Source organism: Macaca thibetana, chromosome 9 (genome assembly GCF_024542745.1).
Source record: "Macaca thibetana thibetana isolate TM-01 chromosome 9, ASM2454274v1, whole genome shotgun sequence".
NCBI classification, from domain to species: domain Eukaryota; kingdom Metazoa; phylum Chordata; class Mammalia; order Primates; family Cercopithecidae; genus Macaca; species Macaca thibetana.
The window spans coordinates 43,112,365-43,137,941 of NC_065586.1; the positions used below are offsets into that span (position 1 = coordinate 43,112,365).

A 25,577-nucleotide genomic window follows, 5' to 3' on the forward strand; every position below is an offset into this window, starting at 1 on the left:
CACAAGTAAATGATGTGGGTTATTATCCGGGCTGTAAACTGGACGTGGTGGCTTATGCTTGTAATCCCAGGTGACGTGGGAGGATCGCTTGTGCCTAGGAGTTCGAGTAACTCAGTCTGGTAACACAGTCTGGTAACACAGCAATACCCTGTCTCTACAAAAAAAAAATTTTAAACCAGGCATCATGGTGCACGTTGGTAATCCCAGCTACTCAGCAAGTTGAGGCAGGAGAATCGCTTGAACCCAGGAGGCAGAAGCTGCAGCGAGCCGAGATTGCACCACTGCACTCCAGCCTGGGCGACAGCGTCAGACCCTGTCTCAAAGAAAAAAGAAAAGAAATAAAGAATCTGGGTTCTGACATTTATTTATTTACTCAATGTATTTTTTTCTTTTCTTTTCTTTTTTTTTTTTTTTTTGAGACCCAGCGTTGCTCTGTCGCCCAGGCAGTGTAGTGGCGCGATCTCGGCTCACTGCAATCTCCCCCTTCCGAGTTCAAGCAATTCCGCCTCAGCCTCCCGAGCAGCAGGGACTACACGCGCGCGCCACCACGCCCGGCTAATTTTTTTGTATTTTTAGTAGAGAAGGAGTTTCACCGTGTTAGTCAGGATGGTCTCTATCTTCCGACCTCGTGATTCGCCCGCCTCGGGTTCCCAACGTGCTGGGATTATAGGCATGAGCCACTGCGCCCGGCCTATTTACTTTAGAAAAACAAATGTTGCAAAGGTGGAATCATACAACATATGGCCTTTTGTGTCTTATGATATTCATTTTTGCATCTGAACGTTCAAGTTAAATAATATCTACCTTGTGAGGGCATTTGAATCACTTAGAATGGTCCTCGGCACAAAACTTGCCTTCAAAAAATATTTGCTTCATTTAATTTCGATTTATTCACGAAGGGCTAAGGGACGTTGTGCAAGGGCTGGGAGAAAGTGTGCGCCTGCGTTCTGCGCCTTCTAGAGGGCAGTCAAGGGGGCTGGGAGAAAGTGTGCGCCTGCGCTTTGCGCCTTCTAGAGGGCAGTCAAGGGCTTCTGCCTGACCCAAGGGGAGATCTCGCGAGACTTTCAGACCTCTGGCAAGAGGCGTGAGAGGAAGATTGCGTTGTCGCGAGAACTCTGCCTTTTGGGACCTAGGTTAGTGTGGGGCCGTGTCTCAGTCCACCCAAGGTCTCCTCGGATTGCGCGGAGAGGCACTCGGACCTGGTAAGAACGCCGTGGGCCGGGTGGAGGCTGGATGATCGCTGGCCCCGGGCTTGTCCGTCCCCTTCCCGACCTGACCGACACCGGGCCCGGCCTGCCTTCTCCTCCCCTTCCCTCCACACGCCAGGCCCAGGCACCTCTTCCTGCCTGCCCGCCGGTCCCGGCCTGCCTTCTCCCCTTCCCTCCACACGCCGGGCCCGGGCCTGCCTTCTCCCCTTCCCGCTACACGCCGGGCTCCGGGCCTGCCTTTTCCTCCCCGACCCTCCTCATTCCCGGCCCAGAAACCTCCTGCTCCCCGCCGGCCTTCCCCTGGCTTTAGGTGTGACAGCTCCAAGTTTCCTATTTCTCTCGCCTCTTGCCTGGATCTGGGGCGTGGCAAGGTCTGTTTTGCCGAACCAGCCCAGAACACAATCCATTTCTAGCTTGTCAGGTGGAAATACAAATAAGATATTGTTTTGTTTTTTTTTTTTTTTTTTTGGCCCTCTGTGTGCTAAACACATACCGTCACATTTAGTTCTCCCAATAATCCCGAAAAGTAGCTTGATTATCTCTGTTTTACAGATGAGAAGAGTGAGGCTTGCTCATTCATTGGTTCATCCACCAACAATCATTTATTTGGTGCCTGTATGTTCAGGATGTTGAGGATAGCAATGAAGAAAATGGACACACTCCTAATTCTCATGGAACTAAATTCTCGTGTTGGGAACAACAATAATCATAAGCTTACGTGGCACGGGATTTAATGTGGAATGATGCCATCAAGAATGGCAGAAGTAGAATGACAGAAGTCAGAGTGCTAGAATTTATCTGAACCCACAGGCAGAGCTTTTTTCCTTTTAACTGTGCCTTTTTGTGTCTATCTAATCAGGGTCGGGTTCACCATAGTAACTGCCTTTTGGATGGACTTAGCTTTCCACCACACACTTGGTAATTTGGAACTAAGTTTACAGAGACTCTTGAGTTACTTACTGGAATGAGGATGGCACAGGAAGTCATAGTTGGCCCATTTCTGTACTGAGATCCTACTGTGACATTTCCAGACTTTAAAGTACATGAGACCGTTTGAGAAAGGCTTACCCTAATGATGCAATGGAGGGAGATTCATTTGCTGCCTTGTGGCTTAGGCAATTTACTTGGTTTTCTCATTTGAAGATTTGCTAGCTTGCAGATTTGTTCAGATAAGTAAATGAGATAATGGGGGGTCCAGCACAATAACATTCCTTTCACTTTCTCCTTCCCTCCCTTCCAGGGAGCCTTTGTCCTTGGGTCTCTGAGGAAAATCCTACTCTTGGAAAGTTTTGTGATACTTTTTTATCTAAATAAATCTCTACAATCACATTATTACCTTTGTGCAAACAGGCATTTCGGAAATAGAAAAAACACGTTGAGCTATTGAAGGAAAGGAAGATGTCCTTCTCAAAGGCGGAGAAGGTATTTTAGAACTACATGATACCCCTGACCCCTGTTTTTATTAAATCAGCATAGCTGTGCCAGAATCTCAGGAGCCCGTGTAGGGGTTTCATAAAACTCCATAGTATATCCTGACACATATCCCTCCCCCGGTTTGAGAGTCCCTAAGTTAGTGTTTTATAATACTTTCCCTCACATAGTGTTAGCATTCAGTGCCAGTCATTGCTGCTGCTGATGGACTTTGAACTCTGTCTCTTATTTCAAAGAATTAGTATTTTCTGCTTTGTTGGCAAATCGGTGACACGAGTTCTCCTCTAGGTGGCAAGTTCACCATTGTGTTCTCAGGGACTATCACAGTAGTGGCAGTTGAGGTACTCCATAAATAGTTGTTGGATGAATACATAATACCTTAATACTTAATGATTCCTTCAACATACCCGGTATGGTTAGGGACTTTGGACTCAGATCTGGGATTAAATCTTGGCTCTTCTACTTGGAAGTTTGTGACTGTAGGTAATATATTTAACCTTGTCAAGTCTGCTTTTTTTTTTTTTAATTGTGATGATAATAGCCCCTTTAATGGTTTGTGAGTGCTAATTGAGATAATGAGTTTTTAAAAAAAGGCTTGGCACATAGTAGACTAGATGTAAATACTTACTGAATTTATTTACTCAGTAATTAATTATTGAATACCTACTATACAACAGTGAACAAAAAGACAAAGTCCCCGCCATGTGGAACTTACCTTATAGTACGTTTTCTGAAGGGAGATCAGAAAATAAATGGTTGCTACGTGCCAGATTGTGGTTAGTACTATGGACAGTGATAAAGCATATTGAGGGGGAGTGGAGGCAAGACTTTTAAAAATAAAAGATGGTGAGGAATGGCCTCACTGAGAAGATGACCTCTGAGCAGACACCTGGAGGAAGTTAAGGCCTGGGCTTGATACCTGGAGGAAAGTGCAAGGGCTCTGAGGAAGAAGCATCCTTGTTATGCTAAAGGAGCAGCAGGAGGAGAAGAGTAGGGGTAGAGGGGAAGAGTAGGTAGCAGTCATGAGGTTTCTGCAGGAGTCCTAGAGAGAGATGATGGTATGAAATTGATGAACTTTATGTCTGTCTTTGTTATATCCTGTTCTTTGACAAAAAGTAATAAAAATAGCTAATACTTATATAGCTCTTACGTGCATCAGGCACTATTTTAAGTGCTTTACATATACTAGTCATCAGATCTTTCCAACAAAGTATACCTAGCCTCAGAAAATGAAGATTTGTCACTCTTTAGGATATACAGTGGAATGTGCTGCTGGTTCAGAGAGCACTTTCTCAAGCATTACTGAAATCAGCAGTGAATTCACTGCCTCTGTTCACATACTGGTTAGGTTGCAAAGGAAAGCCTAAAATGTCTATAACAGACCACCCAACCAATATGTATGCATTGGGTTAAGTTCAGTTTCATGGAAGAACTGTAGAAGGCCATGACATTTTTTATTACTCTTCTTGCTATTTTTTAGTCCTTTTAAAATTTTCATCCAAGGTTTTCATTTTGACTTTGTTTTCATGTAATTATGTCTGGACACATTGCTTCAACATAGAACGCACATGAACGATATGGCGGTCTAGGCTGGAATGGGGGTCCAGTTGACCACTGTTGCTCTAGCTAGTAGGCATTATACTATCTCCATGCATGTCAGTTAGAGGAGCTGCCATATTGTCCTTCTTAGCTTATCTTCTTTGATTGTTAAATCATAACATTGCAGTGCTTAACTTCTGATATGAATGACTGTACACTCTTAGTCATTCTTATCCCAAGTTGTCATCCCTAATTTTGCTTGACTTAATTAATCAAGATGTTCCTCTTTGGGGTTAGCAGTGCGTTTGGGGACACCTTTGGGGCTTAATATGCCTCTTATGCAGCATTACCTAAATGCTCTACAAATATGACAGTTTGGTTCAGTGAAGTAGTGAGTAGCTCACAAAATAAGTTAAAAGGTTTTGTTGTCAGTTTGGTCATGGGTGAGAAGTTAAGTCTTTAAATACTGAGACAATTACAGCTTTCAAAAGAAGATAATCTCAGGTGTGTTTTGAGCTTTATTTTGGCATTATTGCTAGTCCTCCAGGCTTTAGAGGAGGGAAAATACTAATATTTTATCACTTGTTGGCTTCTATAGGGAGAACCACAAAACGTTTGCCATATAAAATCAGGATAAAATGGCATTATTACTGTGATAGTAGGTAAGTAACATGTTTTCCTATCCTTCACTATATTATGGCAAGAAGTTTCAAGTTGAATATCATCCCCCCAATATTCAACTTGAAATTCAGTTAGAATTTCTGTGGTACCGCCAACTCTGAAGAAAAAATTCAGAGTTGGCTGTAAAATACAGTAAATGTGTCCCCTTTAAACCACAGTCTTGCTGCTGTTTGTGTGAATCCACAAAGCTGAGCTTAGCAGGAAAGATACTATCTCAGCACTTATTCTGGGATCATACTTTCAGTGGCAACACCCTTGCCAGCCTTGTCTTGTTTGAAAAAATCCCAAAAGTAATAGTTGTGCTAGAAACATTTTCTTTCTCTGAAAAAACCTTCCTGCGTTAATACAGGCCTTAGTGGGACATCAAGTTGATTATGTTTAAAGCAGAACTATACCATACTTACTGTGGCTAGTCTGAACCTAAACATTAATTTATCATATATTCATCCGTTTGTCCAAAATGTCGTAGGCCTCTGTTGAATTTAGGGCAAAGCATTGTACAATGCCAGGTACATTCTTCTCTTTATGTCGATTCAGTGGCACACATAGAATGTGAACGGTTGGTAATGCCAAGGTACTGCTACCAGGCTGTCTGCTCAGTATTAGGATGTACAAAGCTATTAAATAAATAAGACATGGTTTCTTCTCTCATGGAGCCCTCAGGCTAAGGAGGCAGGCATGTAACAATAGGGTAACATGTTACAGGCGTCCTGCGGGAAACCCATACAGATTACAGTGGTCATGCAGGAGGGAGCAGCCAAGTCTACTGGCCAAAAGTATTGAGGAATGAGGTGCTCTGTCAGGAAGGACTTTGTAGTTAGTGATGGTGACTTGAAAAGCAGACAGGTAGGGAGAAGAGGAGAGACTGGCATTGCTGGCAGAGAGAGCTGGCATAGCCAAGCTGCACAAGATAAACCAAACTATCCTATGCATAGAACAGCTGTCCAGTAGATTAGGGTGCAGGAGCTGTTCTGGGAGACAGCAGGAGAGCCACAGTGAGGCTAGGAAATAGAGAGCTGTGATGGTTAATTTTAGGTGTCAACTTGACTGGATTAAGGAAACCTAGAAACCTGGTGAAATGTTATTTTGAGGTGTGTCTGTTTCCAGAGGATATTAGGGTATGAATCAGAGTGGATTAGGTGGGGGGAAATCCACCTCAGTGTGTGTGGGCACCATCCAATCTGCTGGGGCCCAGAGAAAACAAAAACACTGAAAAGGCAGATCTATCTGCTGGAGCTGGGATACATTCTTCCTGTCCTGTCTTTGGACAGTAGAACTCCAGGCTCCCCAGGCTTTGGGCTTCAGGACTTGTGTCAGTGGTCCCTTGGGTTCTCAGGCCTTTGGCTTCAGACTGAGATTTACACCATCTGCTTTCCTGGTTCTGAGGCCTTTGCACTTGGACTGAGCCATGGTACTGACATCCCAGGGTCTCCAGCTTGCAGACGGCCTGTCATGGGACATCTCAGCCTCCTAATCACATGAGCCAGATCCCCTAATAAATCCCCTCTTATATCTATGTCTGTATATATCTTTATGACTATATCTATGTTTGTCTATATAATGGTCCATTTCTCTGGAGAACCCTAACTCAAGAGCCTTATTGCTTTTAAAAGAAATTTGGACTTTATCCTGTAGGGAAATGGGGAGAGCTATGCTGCTTTAGATGAGATGATCTACTTGGGATGGATGGTTGTTGTTTTGAGACAGCATAGAAATTCTTGAAGCAGAAGAGAGGTAAAATACGTTATGCATTTTTCCTCTTTAGAACCTAAACATTTTATAAAGACACAAGATCAAATACTGAAGCATAAGGGAGTAAAATCTACGTGTAAAGTGGTCTGAGTGCAGAATTTTAGATTTTTATGATTTTCTTTCTCAGTCTTTTTATGTTTATGTAATATTTAATAAATCACATCATCATAGTAACGGCTACAGCTGGCTTGAGGAGAAACACAAATGAATATAGCTGTGAAACTCAGTGAAAATATACAGTAGCTGAAGACTTTACGATGCTGGGGCATTGGTCAGGATCTTTTAGAGAGGGAACAGAGACCATCAGTTAAGTAGGTGATGGCCAACAAAGTTTCTTTGTATTTACATTGTGACCAGCCGTTTTTCAGAGGCACATAAAATAGATGAAAGTTCCTGATATCAGTTATATTTTAATAGACTTAAGAATTCCTTCTTTGTTGCCATTGATGTAAATTAGTACAAAGGACCATAAAATTGTAACTTTAGTCATTCAGAAGTATGTCTAGTTTTTTTGTGTCTTTATGAAATGTATTATCCAATGAAGGCATTTGGAATTAGGGAGAAATTTTCTTATTTTTGATAATGAATGCCTGGATTGGGGTCCCAGAAATTGTATGCATCACAGACAAAGCAGGCATTTCCACTCTGTTCATCTGAAATCTAAGGGATACTTAATTTAGGGTAATGGTTCTTTAGTGTTCCCCTTTGGTGTTTCTCATGTGATTTTGCTTTACTCTTACTATTAACAAAAATAGCTTTATATTCATAGAAAAGAGCAAGTATTTTACATTCAAAAAATCGACTAAAAGGTAATAGAGTTACAACGTTGTCTAGATTTCATCTTTTGGCCTGATTGCATATGCAGGCTATGAGGATTATCTTAGAGAAAAGGGAAAGCGAGAAGTACCATAAGCATGATAGTCACAGGTAGGTAGTGCTATATGCCAGGCACTGTCCTAAACATTTTAGTTCATATAATTCATTATGGTTCATGTAATTCTCATTGAGTTGAGCCCATTATCGGGTGGAGCAAGTCGGGGAAAGGAGAGGCTGGAGAGGAGCCCCAGGTGCCATCCTAGGTCCCTCTAGCTGGCCTTACCCTGACAAGCCGGGCGGGGGCAGCAGGCGTCTAGCGGAGAGGCCCAGCGGCGAGGGAGCTGCGCGGGGGCCGCGAGCGCCAGCGGAGACTGGTGGGGAGCAGGGCAACAGTGGGCGGAGTTTTCCGCTCCTCCCCGGCCCTGGCTTGAGCGCTCCAGTTCGCTGGTGGCAGCCGTGTGACGCGCTGGCGGGGCGCGGCCCGGGCTCGGGGACCTTCCGCACTCGGGTCAGCGGTAAAGCAGCCTGTCGTTTGCCGGGCAGCTGGCGCGTCGGTGACCTGGCCTGTGAGGTATGTCTGGCAGCCCAGGGGCCGTCGCGGGAGCCCTTGAGGCTGGCTGGCGCCGAGCGGGAGCCAGAACCTCGGGGCTGATTGCGCGCATGCGTGCAAAGCGGCGACCGGGGCGAGGGCGAGGGCAAGGGTGAGGGCCCCCTGAGGCCGTTTGGAGAGGGCTTTTGGGAAATCTAGAAAGCCACATGAGTCAATGTTGCTTTCGAATTAGAAACGCCTTGCGGTCGGTTTTCAGTTACTACTTTAGAAAATTGATGTGCTGGGATTTATTGCTCTCATTTACTTGTGTAAAGGTGGACAAATTTGAGCCTAGTAAACTCTGAAGTGTTAAATCTTAAAATGTTCAATAGTGAATTTATTATTACCTTATTTTAAATCTGTTGCGATATTAACGTTTGTTTGTGTGGTTTAAAAAAGATTACAGAGAACCAGGTTCTGGATTTCAGAAACTGCTTGTCTTGATAAGGAATTTAAAGTGGGCTGGGGCTAGGGTAACATGTATATAGTCCTTGAGTTAATGAGTTGTATAAAAAACAACCTTTCTAAAAAAGAGGGAAGAAAGAACGTGTGAAGTGAAAAAAGTTTCGAGGTAAAATTGCAAATTATTTTTTAGTTTATAATTTTTTTAAACTAAAAGCTTTACAGATGATCTAATGCAGGTTGGCTCATCAAAGATAACCATATTGTTCAGTTAGTATTTCGAGTGTAGTACTCATAGAACACATAGGTATCCTGTGGATAGATGCTGCGCTTGGCCTTTTAGCAATGACTAGGATGCCAGGCAAATAAGTAAAAAGTAGAGGTCTTTGGAGGGGGAGGGGCAGGTGGCAAGGGGGGCAGAGAATGTGAGAGCTGGAAGGTGAGGTTAGAGATGATCTAGTCTGAGCTTTCATTCTTACAGACAAATGAAGCCTGGAGTGGCTGTGATACAAACGTTGAATCAAAACCATTTGCATTGGTATTTGGCAGTGTTTTGGTTTTTCCGAGCTTATCATGACATACAAGGGTACTGTTGATTTATTTTTTTTTTTTTTTTTGTTTTTTTTGTTTTGTTTTGTTTTGTTTTGTTTTGTTTTTTTGAGACAGAGTTTCGCTCCTGTTGCCCAGGCTGGAGTGCAATGGCTGCGACTTCGGCCCACCGCAACCTCTGCCTCCCTGGTTCAAGCGATTCTCCTGTCTCAGCCTCCTGATTAGCTGGAATTACAGGCATGCACCACCACGTCCGGCTAATTTTGTATTTTTAGTAGAGACGGGCTTTCTCCTTGTTTATTCAGGCTGGTCTCGAACTCCCGACCTCAGGTGATTCGCCCACCTCGGCCTCCCAAAGTGTTGAGATGACAGGTGTGAACCACCGCGCTCGACCAGTACTGTTTATTTTTGTTTCTGTTATCCAAGGCAGAAGAGTCTGAATAATTGTGGTTATAATTTACTGAGGACTGTGAAAATTGACCGAAAATCTTAATGGAAGTTATTTCAATAGTAATCCATTGGAATGTTAATTTTAATCTCTAGTGTTGGCAAATAAAAATACTTTATGGGTGATAATACACTAAAGGAAGAACAAGTTCACCTGGGAGAGAGAACCCAGGACTAGACCTTGGGAACTGTGTTCTGAACCCAAATCTTACCCCTTCCGGCTGTGGCCCTTCAGATGGGTCACTTAAACTATCTGGGCTTTTTGTGGCTTCATCTGTAGAATGAGAGTGTTATATTAAAGAGATGGCCAAGATTTTTTCAGCTTTATTTTTTATTTTTTTAAAGAGGCTTGTGAGGAGCTATTTTTCAGCTTTAAATTGTAGTTTGTGTGGGTCACAAGAGTTATAGCTCTTTGGAAATTTTATGGTTAAGCCATACAGTAATGACTTAGCTTCATTTGTGGTTAGTTGCTCAATTCTGGTCCCATGATCTTCAGACTTTACAAATAGATTTGTGCAAAGCATTGTGTAAACATAGCATATATAGTTTAAGGAATTCCTTGTTGAGGAAACTCCAGGTTTTGTTATTTGTTAGAAGGGTATGTGTGTTTCTCTCCTCCTCCTTTACTTCCTCCACCCCCAAATTTAGGACAGGGATCCTAGAAGCAGGGAAGTTTTAGAAAGCACTTAAACTTTTAATGTTGTCTCAAACATGGACGTTTAAGGCAGTCCTGTTTTGAAGATGGTAAGGCAATATTTTGGATTATAATGGTGAAGATAAAAAGACATTTTTAGTAATCTTTTATTGATTTGAATATTAGGATCAGAGCTGATTTGGTCCATTCTTTTTACAGGTAAGAAAACAGTCAAAAGTATCCATACTTGGTATATATTAGAGGATTTAGACTATTGAGTTTTTGGAGTAAATAAAAGATTGCCTTTTGCTATGCTGTATAGTGAAAGACTCGATGGAAATCTAATATTTATTAAATAATCACCATCTCCTTCCCCCTAAGTCTGTGAGTCTGTATTCCTCACATATGAATTAGGAAGTTAGGTTCCACAGGGGCAAATGGTGCAAGGTCATAGCCCTGATAAATGGCTAAAGGATTCTGTCAGATCCTATTCACAGCCTGTCAGCTAAACCTGATAACAATAACCACTGTAATATGGAGGGCTTATGGTATGCAGGTGCTAGGCTAAGTGCTGGTAGACAAATAATGTCTCACTTTAACCTTACTGCAGCCCCTTTGTAGCTGCCATCCTTGTCTCCCTTTTTCCTGAGGAAATTGAGGCCCAGAGAGGTTATGTTACTAGCTCAGGGGTCTCAAGCTGGGAGACACAGTCAGAACTCAGGTTTGTCAGACTCCAGAGTGATCTCTTGATGGTCATGCTTGCCACTCTGGCTCTTGAACCTGAAACAAATGGTGAATAACTGTTGAAAATGGCCATGCGAGCTAGTTACCTCATACCAGTCTCTTTGGATGTAACATTTCGTACAGCTGGCTTAGGCTTCAACTCATTGTGATTTGAATTCACCCATGATTGGGGCTCTTCATTTCAGCTCTGAAGGTTTCCTCTTCATCACAGTGCAAAAGGGCAAGCCTTTGCACAGCTCCTTTCTTGGCATCTGGGCTCTGAAAGCTGACAGTGCTCTAACTGCGCCACAGGGAGGAGGAGGGACAGAGAGAGCCAAAGGCAACAAAGGGGCAAGCATCCTGGGACTTACCATAAAGAAATGAAACAGGTTTTCTTCGTGGCTGACAAATGAGTTCTCAAGATGACTTTTGAAGGATAACACTCCTTTTAATTTGAAAAAATGTGATAACTGTGTGTGGAAAAATCAGTTTTGTAACTTTTAAATCTCATCCTACATTCTGTCTATAGCTGATAAGGGGAAAGTCCAGTGTGTGAACTCTTGCTATATTCTACTCTTACTGTGTAATATTAATACTTGTGATTGAATTGAGAGTACTTGCTTTAGGAATCTAGTAGTACAGTCAGCACTGTATGTTTTTGAGTTTGTCTCCCGTATGTTCCGGAATTCTGGAGTTTTGACATTGTGAAGCAACAATTTTATTGATTAAATTTTACACTGTGCTAGGCATTGTGGCATTCCACACAAATGGTGAGGATCTAAGAGTGGGAAATTTGGCACAGGTGAAGAAGGCTGGGTAACACATTTGAAAGACTGCTAAACATGTCTTGCATGACTGACCTAAGTGCAAAGTGAAGCAGCCCGTCACACTCCAGCTCTCCAAATCGGAGTCAGCATTTCACCCGTGTGATGCAGGTATTTTTCATAGTCCCTGCAGTGAGTTCCAAGTGCACACTAACGCTTCTGCCTAACACAGGCAGCTTATGGCATGCAAAAGGAGGATGCAAGGTAACCACTGTTGGTGTGTCCAGGGTTGGAAAAATTTCCACAGGGATTTCTGTGAAGTCCAATTAAGGCAACCCTTTCTTTTTAAGAGATGATTATGGAAAAAGAGACTGATGAAACAAAATCAGCAAGGGGAAGTTTAAAAATTTCCTGAATTGTTGTTTCTTATAGAAACTCTAGTTCCTGAATCGGAGTCTTTTGCTGAGATAGTGGACAGAAAGTTTGTTTTGCTGCTCTTCCCACTTCTCTCAGAATACATTATTTCTGAGGGAGGAACTCACCACTTTTGTCTCTATCCAGCTTTCAGCTAGGCATCTGGCCCTAAACTTAGTCTTAAAGATGCAGTCAAGGCCTGGCAAAGTTCCTTTGTCTCAAATGGACAGTCAGCCACTTGGAGGACTCTGCCCTGGGTAGGCCACTTTTCACCCCAAAGCTGGCTTCTCCGAGAAAGTCATTGCTTTCAGGACAGTTAGGAAGTTATTTATTGCCTAACATGCCTCCTATTAACCTTTTTTACCCCCTTGTGTCTGTTCCAAACAAATTTAATTCTTCTAGTTGACAGGTCTCCACATACTTGAGAATGGTAATCATGTCCTCCTGGAGACGTCTCTTATCTAGGCTAAACAGCCTTCCTTCCTGGAGAAGTTTTTCATGGTTTTGAGGCCTCTTTCCCTTTTCTAAGTGTCCTCTTCTAAAGCGTGTTACTCAGAAATAAGTTTTGAATTTAGTCTAATAAACATGGAACAGGTTAATCCTGTGACAAACACTATACTTTTGGTAAATGTAGTCAAATAGTATGTGAGTTATTTTTTCCCACAGACCCAGCACACTGTGAATTCATAGAGAATTTACTTTCAGTTAAAGATGTCCACCCTTTAAAAAGGGTGGAAAATATTCTTTTCCTTGCCCTCCCTGATTAAAGTGAAAAACTTACATTTTGTTTTGTAAGATTGAACAGCTGTGTAGAGATTGTTTTGGGAAATGCTTCTGTCACAGCCCCATGTTACCTCCAGCTTTAATGTTTGTCTTCTATGTTTTCATACAAGTAATTAGAAAAAACAGGGATGTGCCTCTAAAAACTTTACACACTGGCCTTAGTCTGTCATCCTTTGAGTATTTTGTAAAAAATAATCTTATTATTCAGTTTAATTGTGCTTCTCTTTAGCTGATATTCACTTTGTCCACAGTGATATCATACAGTTTTGCCACAAGTCTTCTGTCATTCCTTGGTGTCTACAGCATTACCTTTACTTGCCAGTTTAGTAAAACAATCCAAAAGGAAATAACTGGTATCACAGGGCTTAGTGAACCTATTCTGAGCTCTAGTAATCACTGCTGTCATTTTCTCAGTGTTTAAAAATCATGTCATTGTTCTTCCAGTAGCTTTTGTCAAGTTTTACTTCATGGCTTTACTGACACTCTTGTGTTGCAGTCTCATTTTATCATTAATGCTGTTCTTCCCGTTTCTGTTTCCTATCGCTCCTAAACCCAAGCTTTTTAGAGAACTCTGTATTTACCAATTTCTGTTTCTCCTTTATATGAGAATCATATGAAATAATTTTGTCACATATAATCTGTTATATATAATGCACATTCTTTTATATATTATATATTACATATATTCTCTATATAAAAAACATGTATCTGTATATCTGTTGTATTCTTTTTTGTTGTTTTGAGACAGAGTTTCACCCTCTTACCCAGGCTAGAGTGCAGTGGTGTGATCACAGCTCACTGTAGCTGCGACCTCCTGGGCTCAGGTGATCTTCCCACCTCAGCCTGCCAAGTAGCTGGGACTACAGGTGCACACCACCACATGTGGCTAATTTTTGTATTTTGTAGAGACGAGGTCTTGCTATTTTGCCGCGGCTGGTCCAGAACTCGTGGGATCAAGTGATCCACCCACCTTGGCCTCCCAAAGTACTAGAATTACAGGTGTGAGCCACCGTGCCCGGCCCTGTGTTATATTTTTGAGAGCTTCCTAGCTATGAAGTAATTCTTAAGTTCTTCCTAAATAAAAAAAAAAGTTCTACCGTAAAGGGGGAAATTAAAAATTCCGTCTTCTAAACAGTATTCTAAACTTGATTGTTTGCAGCTTATTTTCAAAGTAATCAAAGATCCTTCTGTACCTTTTAGTCTTCATCTCTAAATCTACAAAGAGGAACACATACCTCATATGACTATATGTGTGGTATAAATAGAAAATTATATTTTAATGTTCTTTTAACTTTTCGGGACACTGTATGCTCTGTTGATTCAGGACAATTAGTGTATTTTTCCAGAAATAGCTATTCACATGTAAAGTGTTACTAAAGTAGATTTTAGAGTTTTATGGCAGGAACAGTGGTAGAGGGAAGGGAGGAGACAATATTTATTAAGAGTATCTTATGTGCTAGCTCCAGTGTTGGAAAGTAATCTAAGTAGTTAGTAATGGGAGTTGGCTGGAATGATCATTTGAGGGATGATTGAAAGGTGGTTTTTGGTTGTAATTATGGTGCTATTTATATATATTTTTTTCTTTTAAAGGAGCAGTGAGGAGAATGAATACCTTCCAAGACCAGAGTGGCAGCTCCAGTAATAGAGAACCCCTGTTGAGGTGTAGTGATGCACGGAGGGACTTGGAGCTTGCTATTGGTGGAGTTCTCCGGGCTGAACAGCAAATTAAAGATAACTTGCGAGAGGTGTGACATGTGCTTTTCTCTTCTCTTGTCTGGACTCTTGGCACAGGGCTGGTTAGAGCATGGCCAAGGACTTGGTTTCTCTGTGCCAACAAAAAATTTCACCCCATGCCTTGCGTGGTCTACTTGGTCCCAGTCAGTTGCCTGATACACTGGTGCCTTTCATCCCAAGGGGAAATAAGGCAGGTGCTAGAAGAGTCTGGAAGACCCTGTGCCATTCTAGAAAATTCTATTCAGCATGCATTTTTGATTACTCCTCTGTGTGATTCCTCAGGCACTGTAACCAGTAAAATATGAAATGAGTGAGCAGTATCCTCTCAGCTGCGTCCTCTTGATTGCATGAAGGATGCACTTGAGCATCCTCCCCGTCATCTTTTAACTGGTTAATGGCATTGTTCTGTAAATGACTATCTGTTAGGGCAAGCCAGAGTGAAATCTGTTGTTGGTTCCAGTAGTATTTTGTTGTTGTGTGTGTTAGATCAAGTATTACATGACTTTGAAACACAACTTTATTAAACAGGAAAAAAAAATGTGTTTTAAAATATAGTTTCTTATGTGTATTGTCATGGATAATTTATGGCCTGTTTTGACTTTTTCCCTTGGGATTTTTATATTTAGCCCTGTTTGAATCACTGTTTATGCTTCCAGAAACATTAGTTTATAATTTTACTTAAATTGTCTACCCTAATGGTCTTCTAGCTGTTGACATGTGGTGGCACATCTCTTTACTAAATTGTTCTGCTGTAAATGGACTGCTCATTCTGTGGGGTGAGAAAAGAGATAAGGGGCTAGCTATTAAGTTAATACTCTGTCTTTATTCTGCTGATAAACTTGTAAAACCATAGGTTTTTAAATTATGTGGAAAACTGAGGGGGATCAGTATTTCCTGGTACATTCTTGTATTTTCTTTTGATTAGGACACCCAAATTAAACCTAATCCTCTTAGAAGGATGGGTATTGCAGGAGGATTTTAGAGTTTAGGTATGCCTTTATGGCTGGGATTCTTAAATTGGGGTCCATAGGGCTTTAGTGGGTCCTTGGGTGGACTTTGGAACACTAAACCGTGACATTATAGGCAAAATCTTGAAAATACGCATTTTTTCTGGGGAGATACTTCATAGATGTCGTTGGTTATTAAAAAGGATTTGTGATTCCCCCCAAGCCCTCCCCCGCCCCAAAAAAGTTTAAGAACCTCACTATTCTGCAGGAAACATCATTCTTTGGGATTATAACACTAGGAAGCTAACATGTATGTGTTTCCTAGGTCAAAGCTCAGATTCACAGTTGCATAAGCCGTCACCTGGAATGTCTTAGAAGCCGTGAGGTGTGGCTGTATGAACAGGTGGACCTTATTTATCAGCTTAAAGAGGAGACACTTCAACAGCAGGCTCAGCAGCTCTACTGGGTAAGGTGACTGCATGGCTAGAACTGGTTTGAGCATGGCTTCTGGTTGCCAGAGAGTATCTTCCTTGTAATGCAGTGTTAATATAGATCAGATAAAAGTTTAATCTCAAGTTCTGTTTGGTAACTTGAGTATATCTGGTGCTCTTGGTATCATTGTGGCTAGATGGTTTCATTTTTCTTTTAGTTATTGGGCCAATTCAATTGTCTTACTCATCAACTGGAGTGTACCCAAAACAAAGATCTAGCCAATCAAGTCTCTGTGTGCCTGGAGAGGTAACAACCCTTTTTGCTTATTTTAACTTTTGACTCTTTAACTTTGGTATACTAAAAGAAAGTCAATTTTGTAACTCATTGCATGTGTTGTATTTAACTTGTATGTTGCTAGGATAAGATCATTCTGCTTTATGTATTTAATATTATACTTGCTGATACATGAATAAGCCGTCTACCTTTGGTTGAGTATCTTAGAGAAGTATAATCATTTAAAATTACTCACAATTTGACTTTTGTTTTGGGTGAAGTTGATGAAATAGATATTCCTTAAAAATAGCCAATTTTGTTTTTCTTCCCCAGACTGGGCAGTTTGACCCTTAAGCCTGAAGATTCAACCGTCCTGCTCTTTGAAGCTGACACAGCTGCTCTGCGCCAGACCATCACCACATTTGGGTCTCTCAAAACCATTGTGAGTAATCGCATATGCTTCATTGGGCACTTCTCATATCTGTGGCATCACAGCTGGTCTTAAAAAAAATTACTATGAGTAGTGACTTTCTTGAGAATTTGATTAGTTTCAAAAATTTCATGTTCTCATCTGGGCGTGGTGGCTCATGCCTGTAATCCTAGCACTTTAGGAGGCCGAGGAGGGCGGATCACTTGAGGTCAGAAGTTCGAGACCAGCCTGGCCAACATGGTGAAAACCTGTCTCTATTAAAAATACTAAAAAATTAACTGGGTGCCTGTAATCCCAGCTATTTGGAAGGCTGAGGCAGGAGATTCGCTTGAACCCGGGAGGCGGAGGTTGCAGTGAGCTGAGATCACGCCACTGCATTCTAACCTGGGCGACAGAGTGAGACTCCGCCTAAAAAAAAAAAAAAAGTCATGTTCTGCTTAAGTTGCCTAGGTTGGTAGTTCTTGGAGTGTAGTACAGACTCAGTGATACTCTTTTGGAATGCCTCATGTATCTCTCCAAATACTTCTGATATATTTTTTGTAAAATTTATGGCTTGAATAGTTTTTAATAAAGAACCAAACATTTGGGTCTTGTTAAAAGTGGTAATACAACCAATTCTGGTGAAGATTTTTTATATAATAGTTATGTGGTAGAGTATTCTCAAATTTGATAACTACTTTGTAAGTCATGGAATTTAGTGTCAACAATATTTCTAATGAAATATTAATGCTTTAACATTTTTGAAATTTGGAATTATAATTTCACTTTTTTGGCAGCATAGCATAAATAACATGATTAAATTATCTCATTTCATAGCAAATTCCTGAGCACTTGATGGCTCATGCTAGTTCATCAAATATTGGGCCCTTCCTGGAGAAGAGAGGCTATATCCCAATGCCAGAGCAGGTAAAATACGATTTTGTTTTTGGTAATTAAGTCATTGCTTGGCTTATATTTCCTTTGCGTTTTATATAGCTTTAAAAAAATACTACTATTTGTAAAAAGGCACCAGTGGCAATGAGTTAGTTTATGAAATTGAATGCTTCCCTTGCGATCTAATGCCAAATAGAAATTTAGATATCTTGCTGGGGTTAACAGACAAAGTAATTATCAATAGTTCACAGGAAATTATCATTAGCTGTCTTACTGATACTGGTTCTCTGTGAGGGATCCTGTTTATAATTTGTAGAGATGATTTATTTCTAAAGGAATGGCAATGTGAATAAAGGATTCTAGATGTTTTAGTTGAGAAGAGCCCTAGAGATCAGCTATGTCTCTTGATTTATAATTGTGAAAATTAAGGCTCTGGGAAGGCACAAGACTTGCCCAGGGTCAGTGGCAAGCCAAGATTAGAGAGTGGTTCTTCTCCTTTTCTGGTGAACTTTCTACTGCATTTGACATTCCTTGTTATATGATTAACAGAAGTCAGCATCCGGTATTGTAGCTGTCCCTCTCAGTGAATGGCTCCTTGGAAGCAAACCTGCCAGTGGTCATCAGGCTCCTTACATACCTAGCACCGACCCCCACGACTGGCTCACCCAAAAGCAGACCTTGGAGAACAGTCAGGTCTGTTGCTGCTTTTATTGTTTCTACAGTAGACGCAGCAGTAGGTGGGGTTAGTTACTAATTAGTAGTAGTATGTGTCATTGTTAAGTTTTTGGTTGCAGAATTGCTTGAACCTGGGAGGTGGAGGCTGCAGTGAGCCAAAATTGCCCCCACTGCACTCCAGCCTGGGTGACAGAGTGAAATTCTGTCTCAAAAAAATAACAAAACAAAAACCAGTTTAGCATCTGGCATGCAGTAGGGGCTCAAGAATTTGATGAACTAGCCGGGCGTGGTGTTGGGCACCTGTAGTCCCAGCTACTTCAGGAAAATGGCGTGAACCTGGGAGGCAGAACTTGCAGTGAGCTGAGATTGCGCCACTGCACTCCAGCCTGGGTGACAGAGCAAGAGTTCGTTTCAAAAAAAAAAAAAAAAGTGCAGACAGAATCTCCCAAGCAGTCATAATTGTTCTGGCAAACTAATACTGTGTACTTTTTGTGTAGACTTCTCCCAGAGCCTGCAATTTCTTCAGTAATGTCTGGGGAAACCTAAAGGGCTTAGAAAACTGGCTCCTCAAGAGTGAAAAACCAAGTTATCAAAAGTGTAACAGCCATTCCACTACTAGTTCTTTCTCCACTGAAATGGAAAAGGTTGGAGATCAAGAGCTTCCTGATCAAGATGAGATGGACCTATCAGATTGGCTAGTGACTCCCCAGGAATCCCATAAGCTACGGAAGCCTGAGAATGACAGTCGTGAAACCAGTGAGAAGTTTAAGCTCTTGTTCCAGTCCTATAATGTGAATGATTGGCTTGTCAAGACTGACTCCTGTACCAACTGTCAGGGAAACCAGCCCAAAGGTGTGGAGATTGAAAACCTGGGCAATCTGAAGTGCCTGAATGACCACTTGGAGACCAAGAAACAGTTGTCCACCCCCAGCATGGTTACAGAGGATTGGCTTGTCCAGAACCATCAGGACCCGTGTAAGGTAGAAGAAGTGTGCAGAGCCAATGAGCCCTGCACAAGCTTTGCAGAGTGTGTGTGTGATGAGAATTGTGAGAAGGAGGCTCTGTATAAATGGCTTCTGAAGAAAGAAGGAAAGGATAAAAATGGGATGCCTGTGGAACCCAAACCTGAGCCTGAGAAGCATAAAGATTCCCTGAATATGTGGCTCTGTCCTTCTAGAAAAGAAGTAATAGAACAAACTAAAGCACCAAAGGCAATGATTCCTTCTAGAATTGCTGATTCCTTCCAAGTCATAAAGAACAGCCCCTTGTCGGAGTGGCTTATCAGGACCCCATACAAAGAAAGAAGTCCCAAGGAAGTGCCTAGTACTGAAGACAGAGATGGCAAACAAAAGTTTAAAAGCCCCATGAACACTTCCTGGTGTTCCTTTAACACAGCTGACTGGGTCCTGCCAGGAAAGAAGATGGGCAACCTCAGCCAGTTATCCTCTGAAGAAGACAAGTGGCTGCTTCGAAAGAAGGCCCAGGTGAGCATAAACATCAAAATAGCACTGTTTTTTATTTATTTATTCATTTATTTTGAGATGGTGGAGTCTCTGTCACCCAGGCTGGAGTGCAGTGGTGCAGTCTCAGCTCATTGCAACCTCCGCTTCTCAGGCTCCAGCCATCCCCCTGCCCGCACTACAGCCTCCTGTGTAGCTGGGACTGTAGGCATGCACCACCATGCCTGGCTAATTTTTTGTATTTTTGGTAGAGATGGGGTTTTGGCCTGGGGTTGGTCTCCTGAACTCCTGAGCTCAAGCGATCTGCCCGTCTCGGCCTCTTAAACTGCTGGGATTACAGGCGTCATCCACCACACCTGGCCTGGAGTTTTATATTTCATAATCCCAAACCTTCCAAACTGGCCAGATCCTTAAATATGTTAAATACTAAATTTGGAATGGAGGATTTATGAATTTTTTGTGCATTTTCCAGGCCTAAGCCCCATCCTTCAGGAAAGAAAAGAATCTAGCCTGTTTTATTGCTATTTATGGAAAATATTTGGGGTAGAAATAACAATTGTCACCTTTGTTTTTGGTTGTTAGAGAGAATGGCCAACATTTAAATTATTCTCTGTAGACCCTATTTGAAAGATAAGTTGGTCTCATGCCTCCTAGTTTTCATGAAGCAACCTACTCTTTTCTTTTATTGCAGGAAGTATTACTTAATTCACCTCTAAAGGAAGAACATAACTTCCCCCCAGACCATTATGGCCTCCCTGCAGTTTGTGATCTCTTTGCCTGTATGCAACTTAAAGTTGATAAAGAGAAGTGGTTATATCGAACTCCTCTACAGGTGGGTACATGCTACCAGTGTGAAAATTAGCTTATAGCTAGTTATAAAATAAATGTTTTGTCTTACATATGAAGTCATACTTGGCTCATTGAACCATATCCCTTTTAATAGTATGTATATTAGGCAAGTGAGGGTGGGACGGGGGAGCTCATAAAAAGTTCATGTGTTTTAATTGAATTTGCTTTATGAACTAACTAGGCATACTTCAAAGGGAACTTTCAAGATGTAACCGTTGGGAATTTTCAAATCCCATGTGGATTCTAATAGCTTATAGACCTACCTTGAAGGTGGGTTTGGTTCCAGGCCACTGCAATAAAGCAAATATCCCAATAAAGTGAGCTACACAAATACTTCCGTTTCCCATTGCATATAAAAGTTGTATATACGTTTGTTACGTCTGTAATAACATCATGTCTTAAGAAGAAAACAATGTATATACCTCAATTAAAAAGTATTTTATTACTACAAAGTGCTGAAGGTCATCTGAGCCATTTACACAATCTTTTTGCTGTTGGAGAGTCTTGCCTTGATGTTGATTGCTGCTGACTGATTAGGATGGTAGCTGCTTGAAGGTTGGGATGGCTGTGTCAATTTCTTTAAATAAGATAATGAAGTTTCCTGCATCAGTTGACTTTTCCTTTTATGAAATACTTCTCTGTAACATGTGATGCTGTGTGATAGCATTTTGTCCACAGTAGAACTTTCAAAATTGGAGTCAAATCATGTTGCTCTTTATCAACTAAGTTTATGTAATATTCTAAATCCTTTGTTGTCACTTCAACAATACACAGCATCTTCTCCAGGAGTAGATTCTATCTCAAGAAATTACTTTCTTTGCTCATCCATAAGCAGCAGCTGCTCATCCGTTTAAGTTTGATCATGAGATGGCAGCATTTCAGTCACACATTCAGGCTCCACTTCTAATTCTACTTCTCTTGTTGTTTCCACCACACCTGCAGTTACTTCCTCCACTGAAGTCTTGAATTCCTCCAAGCCATCCATGAGGGTGGGAATCTGTTTCTTCCAAACTCCTGTTAATGTTGATGTTTTGACTTCCTCTCATGAATCATGAATGGTCTTAATGGCATCCAGAATGGTGAATCCTTTCCAGGTTTTCAGTTTACTTTGCCCAGATCTATCAGAGGAACCTACACAGCTAGGGCCTTAAAAAATGTATTTCTTAAATAATTCTTGAAAGTTGAAATTACTCTTTGATCCATAGGCTGCAGAATGGGTGTTTTATTAGCAAACATGAAAACATTAATCTCCTTCTGCATCTCCATCAGAGCTTTTGGGTGACCAGGTGCACTGTCAATGGGCGTAGTATTTTGAAAGGAATGTTTTTTCTGAACAGTAGTTCTCAACAGAGGGCTTAAAAGATTCAGTAAACCATGCTGTGAACAGGTGTACTGTCATCCAAGCTTTGTTCCATTTCTGGAGCACAGGCAGAGTAGATTTAGCATAATAATTATTATTATTATTTTTGAGACAGAGTCTCTTTCACCCAGGCTGGAGTGCAGTGGCTCCATCTTGGCTCACTGCAAGCTCTGCCTCTTGGGTTCACACCATTCTCCTGCCTCAGCCTCCCAAGTAGCTGGGACTACTAATTTTTTTGTTTTTTAGTAGAGATGGGGTTTCAGCATGTTAGCCAGGATGGTCTCAATCTCCTGACCTCGTGATCCACCTGCCTCGGCCTCCCAAAGTGCTGGGATTACAGGCGTGAGCCACCGCGCCTGGCCAGATTTAGCGTAATTCTTAAGGGCCCTAGGATTTTTGGAATAGTAATTGAGCACTGGCTTCAACTTAGCCGCCAGTGCAGTGGCTCAGGCCTGCAATTCCAGCACTTTGGGAGGCGGAGGTAGGAAGACTGCTTGATCCCAGGAGTTCAAGACCAGCCTGGGCAACATACAGAGACCCTCTGTACAAAAATTAACAAATTACCTGGGTATGGTGGAGCGTGCCTATTGTCCCAGCTACTCAGGAGGCTGAGGTGAGAGAATCTTGCATCTGGGAGGTCAAGACTGCAATGTGTTATGATAGCTCTGCTGCAGTCTTGCCTGGTTGACAGAGTGACACCCTGTCTCCAAAAAAAAAAAAAAAAAAAGTCACTGACTGTGTTAGTCCCTAACAAGAGTCAGTCTGTCCTTTGAAGCCAGGCATTGACTTATCTCTCTAGCTACGAGTTCTAGATGACTACTTCTTGCAATAGGAAGTTGTTTTTGTCTACACTGAAAATATTGTAGCTACTTTCATTTATGATCTTGGCTATTCTGGTTAACGTGCCACTTCACGCTGCATTTTTGCTATGGAGATGGCTTCTTTCCTTAAACCTCATGAACCAACCACTGCTAGCTTCAAACATGACTTCTGGTTCCTCACCTCTCTCAGCCTTCATAAAATTCAAGAGAATTAGGGCCTTACTCGGGTTAGGCTTTGGCCTAAGGGAATGTTGTGGCTAGTTTGATCTATCGAGACCACTAAAACTTTCTCCATATCAGAAATAAGGCTGTTCTTTTTAAATCATTCATCTGTTCACTGGAGTAGCACTTCGTTTTTTTCAAGAACTTTTCAGCCAGAGAATGAGAAGCTAAAAAACAACAAAAAAACACTTTGATTTTGTGTTCACAGCTTGGCTGGTCCAAAAGGCCTGCCCAGCTTTCAGCCTCTCTTGGCCTTCAACATGACTTTCTCGCTCTGGCTTTTGATTTAAATAGAATGAGAGATGGGGACTCTTCCTTTTGTTGAACACTTAGATGCAATTGTAGGGTTAATAATTGGCCTAATTTCAATCTTGTTTGTCTCAGGGAACCAGGGAGGCCTGAGGAGAGGGCAGAGAAATGCAGAAAGGCTGTTTGGTGGGCATTCAGGACATACATTTATCGATGAAAAGTTTACCATCTTTAATGGGCACAGTTGATGACACAAACGCTCAATTTGTAAAAAATACAATATAACAAGGTATACCTATATTGGGAAATGAGTCAGAGCTTTAAGGCAGGGAAAATTTGCTTTTATTCTTCAGTGAAGTAACTTATCTGTGGGCGTTTCTTTACAGATGTGAAGGAACGGACAAGAGTTGAGCAGCCTTTCTGCCGATTATCACACATCATGAGCTGAATGACTGCGGCTTGCCAAATCTTTGTGTTTCTGGGTCTGACCAGTTAGCTTAGTTCTTCTCCTGCCTAATTTTGAACTAGTAAAGCAAAGTGAGTCATCAGATTATGAGTTACTGTTTAAAAGAAAAATGCTGTTTATTCATGCTGAGGTGATTCAGTTCCCTCCTTCTTACAGAAGTATTAATTCACCCCACACTAGAAAAGCAGCATCTTTGTGGATAGTCTTTTTCACAAACCTCCAAGGCTCCTTAGATTGGGTCATTACTAAAAGTACATTAAAACACTCTTGTTTAAAAATGAATTATTTCCGTAATCGAAGTGTATTGATGTATTCTAAAGCTAGTAAACTTCCCTAATGTTTAATTGCCCTACAGATGCTTCTTTTGCTGTGGGTTTTCTCCTGTTAGTGGTCTGAAATAATGATTTTCCTGTTCTATTAATATATAGTGTATTTTGCACAAAAAATTAACCTGGTCAGTAGTGATTACCAAAATATGTATTAATAATCTTGGCAATTTTTGACATTTTAGCCCACGTTAGTTCTACATTATTCTTAAAAGAAACTCAGCTACTGCAAATTTTGTCTTTCTGTAAATGTTATTAAAATATCCAGTGAGCTCTTTTAGAAGGACTCAGTAATATTTCAAGACTATTTTTGAGGTAGTTCTAGCCTTTTAAAATATTCTACAGACCTATGGGGCTTAAAAGAACCCAAGTACCGACTAAGCAAATAGGCAAAAGACATGTTGGAAATGTAGTATAGTACTTGAACCATTCACTATCATAGGGATTATTGGTGCATCCTGTGTAAATGGAAGCTGAGCTTGACACCTGGTGCTTTTAACTAGTGATAAAGTCATCCTTTCACTGCAAGCACAGCATACCTGTACCTCCAAAAGTGATGTTTTAGTGAATAGGCCGTTTTCAACACTTGTGCCTTGGGGTGATCATTGAAGCTTTGTGAAAACTACTGATGTTTTCTCAGTCTCCTTAAAGTTACGTCCATGCTTTAAAATGTCTGTAGGAGAGAAGTGGGTTTATGTTTTCTCTAAGATACCTTTGCTGCTTTCCATACTTTGAAACTATTAAGCTTCTTAACTGCCTCTTATTGGAAATACTTCTGGGGAAACTTCATGGTCCCATAATGTCATTGCCATACAGCTTCACTAGAGTTCTTTGAACCACAGCTGAAAAGAGCTTTGTATTATTTTTTAATTCCCTCTCCAGATATCGTTTAGGAGTATTATAACAAAGGTGGTGGGCAAAAACAATGTAAGGAGCCTTTCCAGTTATCTTGAGTTGCAGCTCTGTAGTTTCTTTTTTGAGGCCAAACACACTGTATTCTACAAGTCAAAATATAATTTATATTAATCACTATGTTAATGAGTATGTGAAACATTCTTTTGCATTGATGAATTTTGTATCTGCCTCCATTAAAAGCATAACAGCCATAGTTGTTGCGTGTTATTTGTAAAACTATTTGTCACAAAGTGTGGTGTTATATAATGTGGTAACTTTTGGTTAGGAATCCAGCTGAGAAACAGCTTGAGCATAAAAATAACCAGTGTATTTTATGAAAAATTAGAAAACAATAGGTATATTAACCTCCATTTTCAGTCTTTTATGAAAACTATTCGTATCTATTAAAAAAAACCTACGGGACTTCAGCTAAGACTCAGTGCCTTTCTACTGGATTCCTCTTACTAGATGCATCCAAAAAGGCCCTAGTTTACTTTCTCCAATCATATAGCCACCCGGTATTTAATAAAGTAATATTTATGTGTGTAACCTGTAGTGCAGTTATACATGATTAACTTCATACTGTGGATGAGAAAACAAACTCAAACTAAACAGCTTGGCCTTATGTCCTTTAGTTTTCCCAAGGCTTCCTTGAAAAACATCTAGCTCTTGGTCAGGCACGGTGGCTCACGCCTGTAATCCCAGCACTCTGGGAGGCCGAGGTGGGTGGATCACCTGAGGTCAGGAGTTTGAGACCACCCTGACAAAGATGGTGAAACCCCGCCTCTACTGAAAATACAAAAATTAGCTGGGCACGGTGACAAGTACCTGTAA

The 25,577-nt window shown here is 41.2% G+C and overlaps 2 protein-coding genes across 7 annotated transcripts in view; one reads left to right on the forward strand and one right to left on the reverse strand.

Annotated features, from left to right (window-relative positions):
• The window catches only part of LOC126963224 (mitochondrial import inner membrane translocase subunit Tim23), a 901,060-nt gene that overhangs the window by 249,282 nt on the left and 626,201 nt on the right, over window positions 1-25,577 (reverse strand). The gene's annotated exons all lie outside the window — the stretch shown is intronic.
• Window positions 1,089-24,957, forward strand: NCOA4 (nuclear receptor coactivator 4). 6 transcript variants are annotated; one of them, XM_050805331.1, is made up of 11 exons: window positions 1,091-1,202; window positions 4,777-4,840; window positions 14,323-14,477; window positions 15,739-15,879; window positions 16,063-16,151; window positions 16,452-16,560; window positions 17,365-17,454; window positions 17,971-18,114; window positions 18,594-19,580; window positions 20,248-20,388; window positions 23,444-24,957. In XM_050805331.1, the coding sequence occupies exons 3-11, from the start codon at window positions 14,337-14,339 to the stop codon at window positions 23,447-23,449; spliced, it is 1,848 nt and encodes a 615-aa protein (XP_050661288.1). In that variant the 5' UTR covers window positions 1,091-1,202; window positions 4,777-4,840; window positions 14,323-14,336; the 3' UTR covers window positions 23,450-24,957. The 6 variants fall into 6 exon arrangements, with proteins under 6 accessions (XP_050661291.1, XP_050661288.1, XP_050661287.1 ...); XM_050805330.1 differs by lacking the exon at window positions 4,777-4,840 and having other exon boundaries at window positions 1,093-1,202; XM_050805335.1 differs by lacking the exons at window positions 4,777-4,840; window positions 23,444-24,957 and adding an exon at window positions 20,587-20,736 and having other exon boundaries at window positions 1,139-1,202.

Excerpts from the sequence above, each read along its gene's own strand:
- NCOA4 (XM_050805335.1), top strand. The coding sequence starts at position 14,337 with ATGAATACCTTCCAAGACCAGAGTGGCAGCTCCAGTAATAGAGAACCC. Across the intron at positions 16,152-16,451 it reads GTCTCTGTGTGCCTGGAGAG|ACTGGGCAGTTTGACCCTTA; the intron begins GTAACAACCCTT and ends TTTCTTCCCCAG. Across the intron at positions 18,115-18,593 it reads AGACCTTGGAGAACAGTCAG|ACTTCTCCCAGAGCCTGCAA; the intron begins GTCTGTTGCTGC and ends CTTTTTGTGTAG.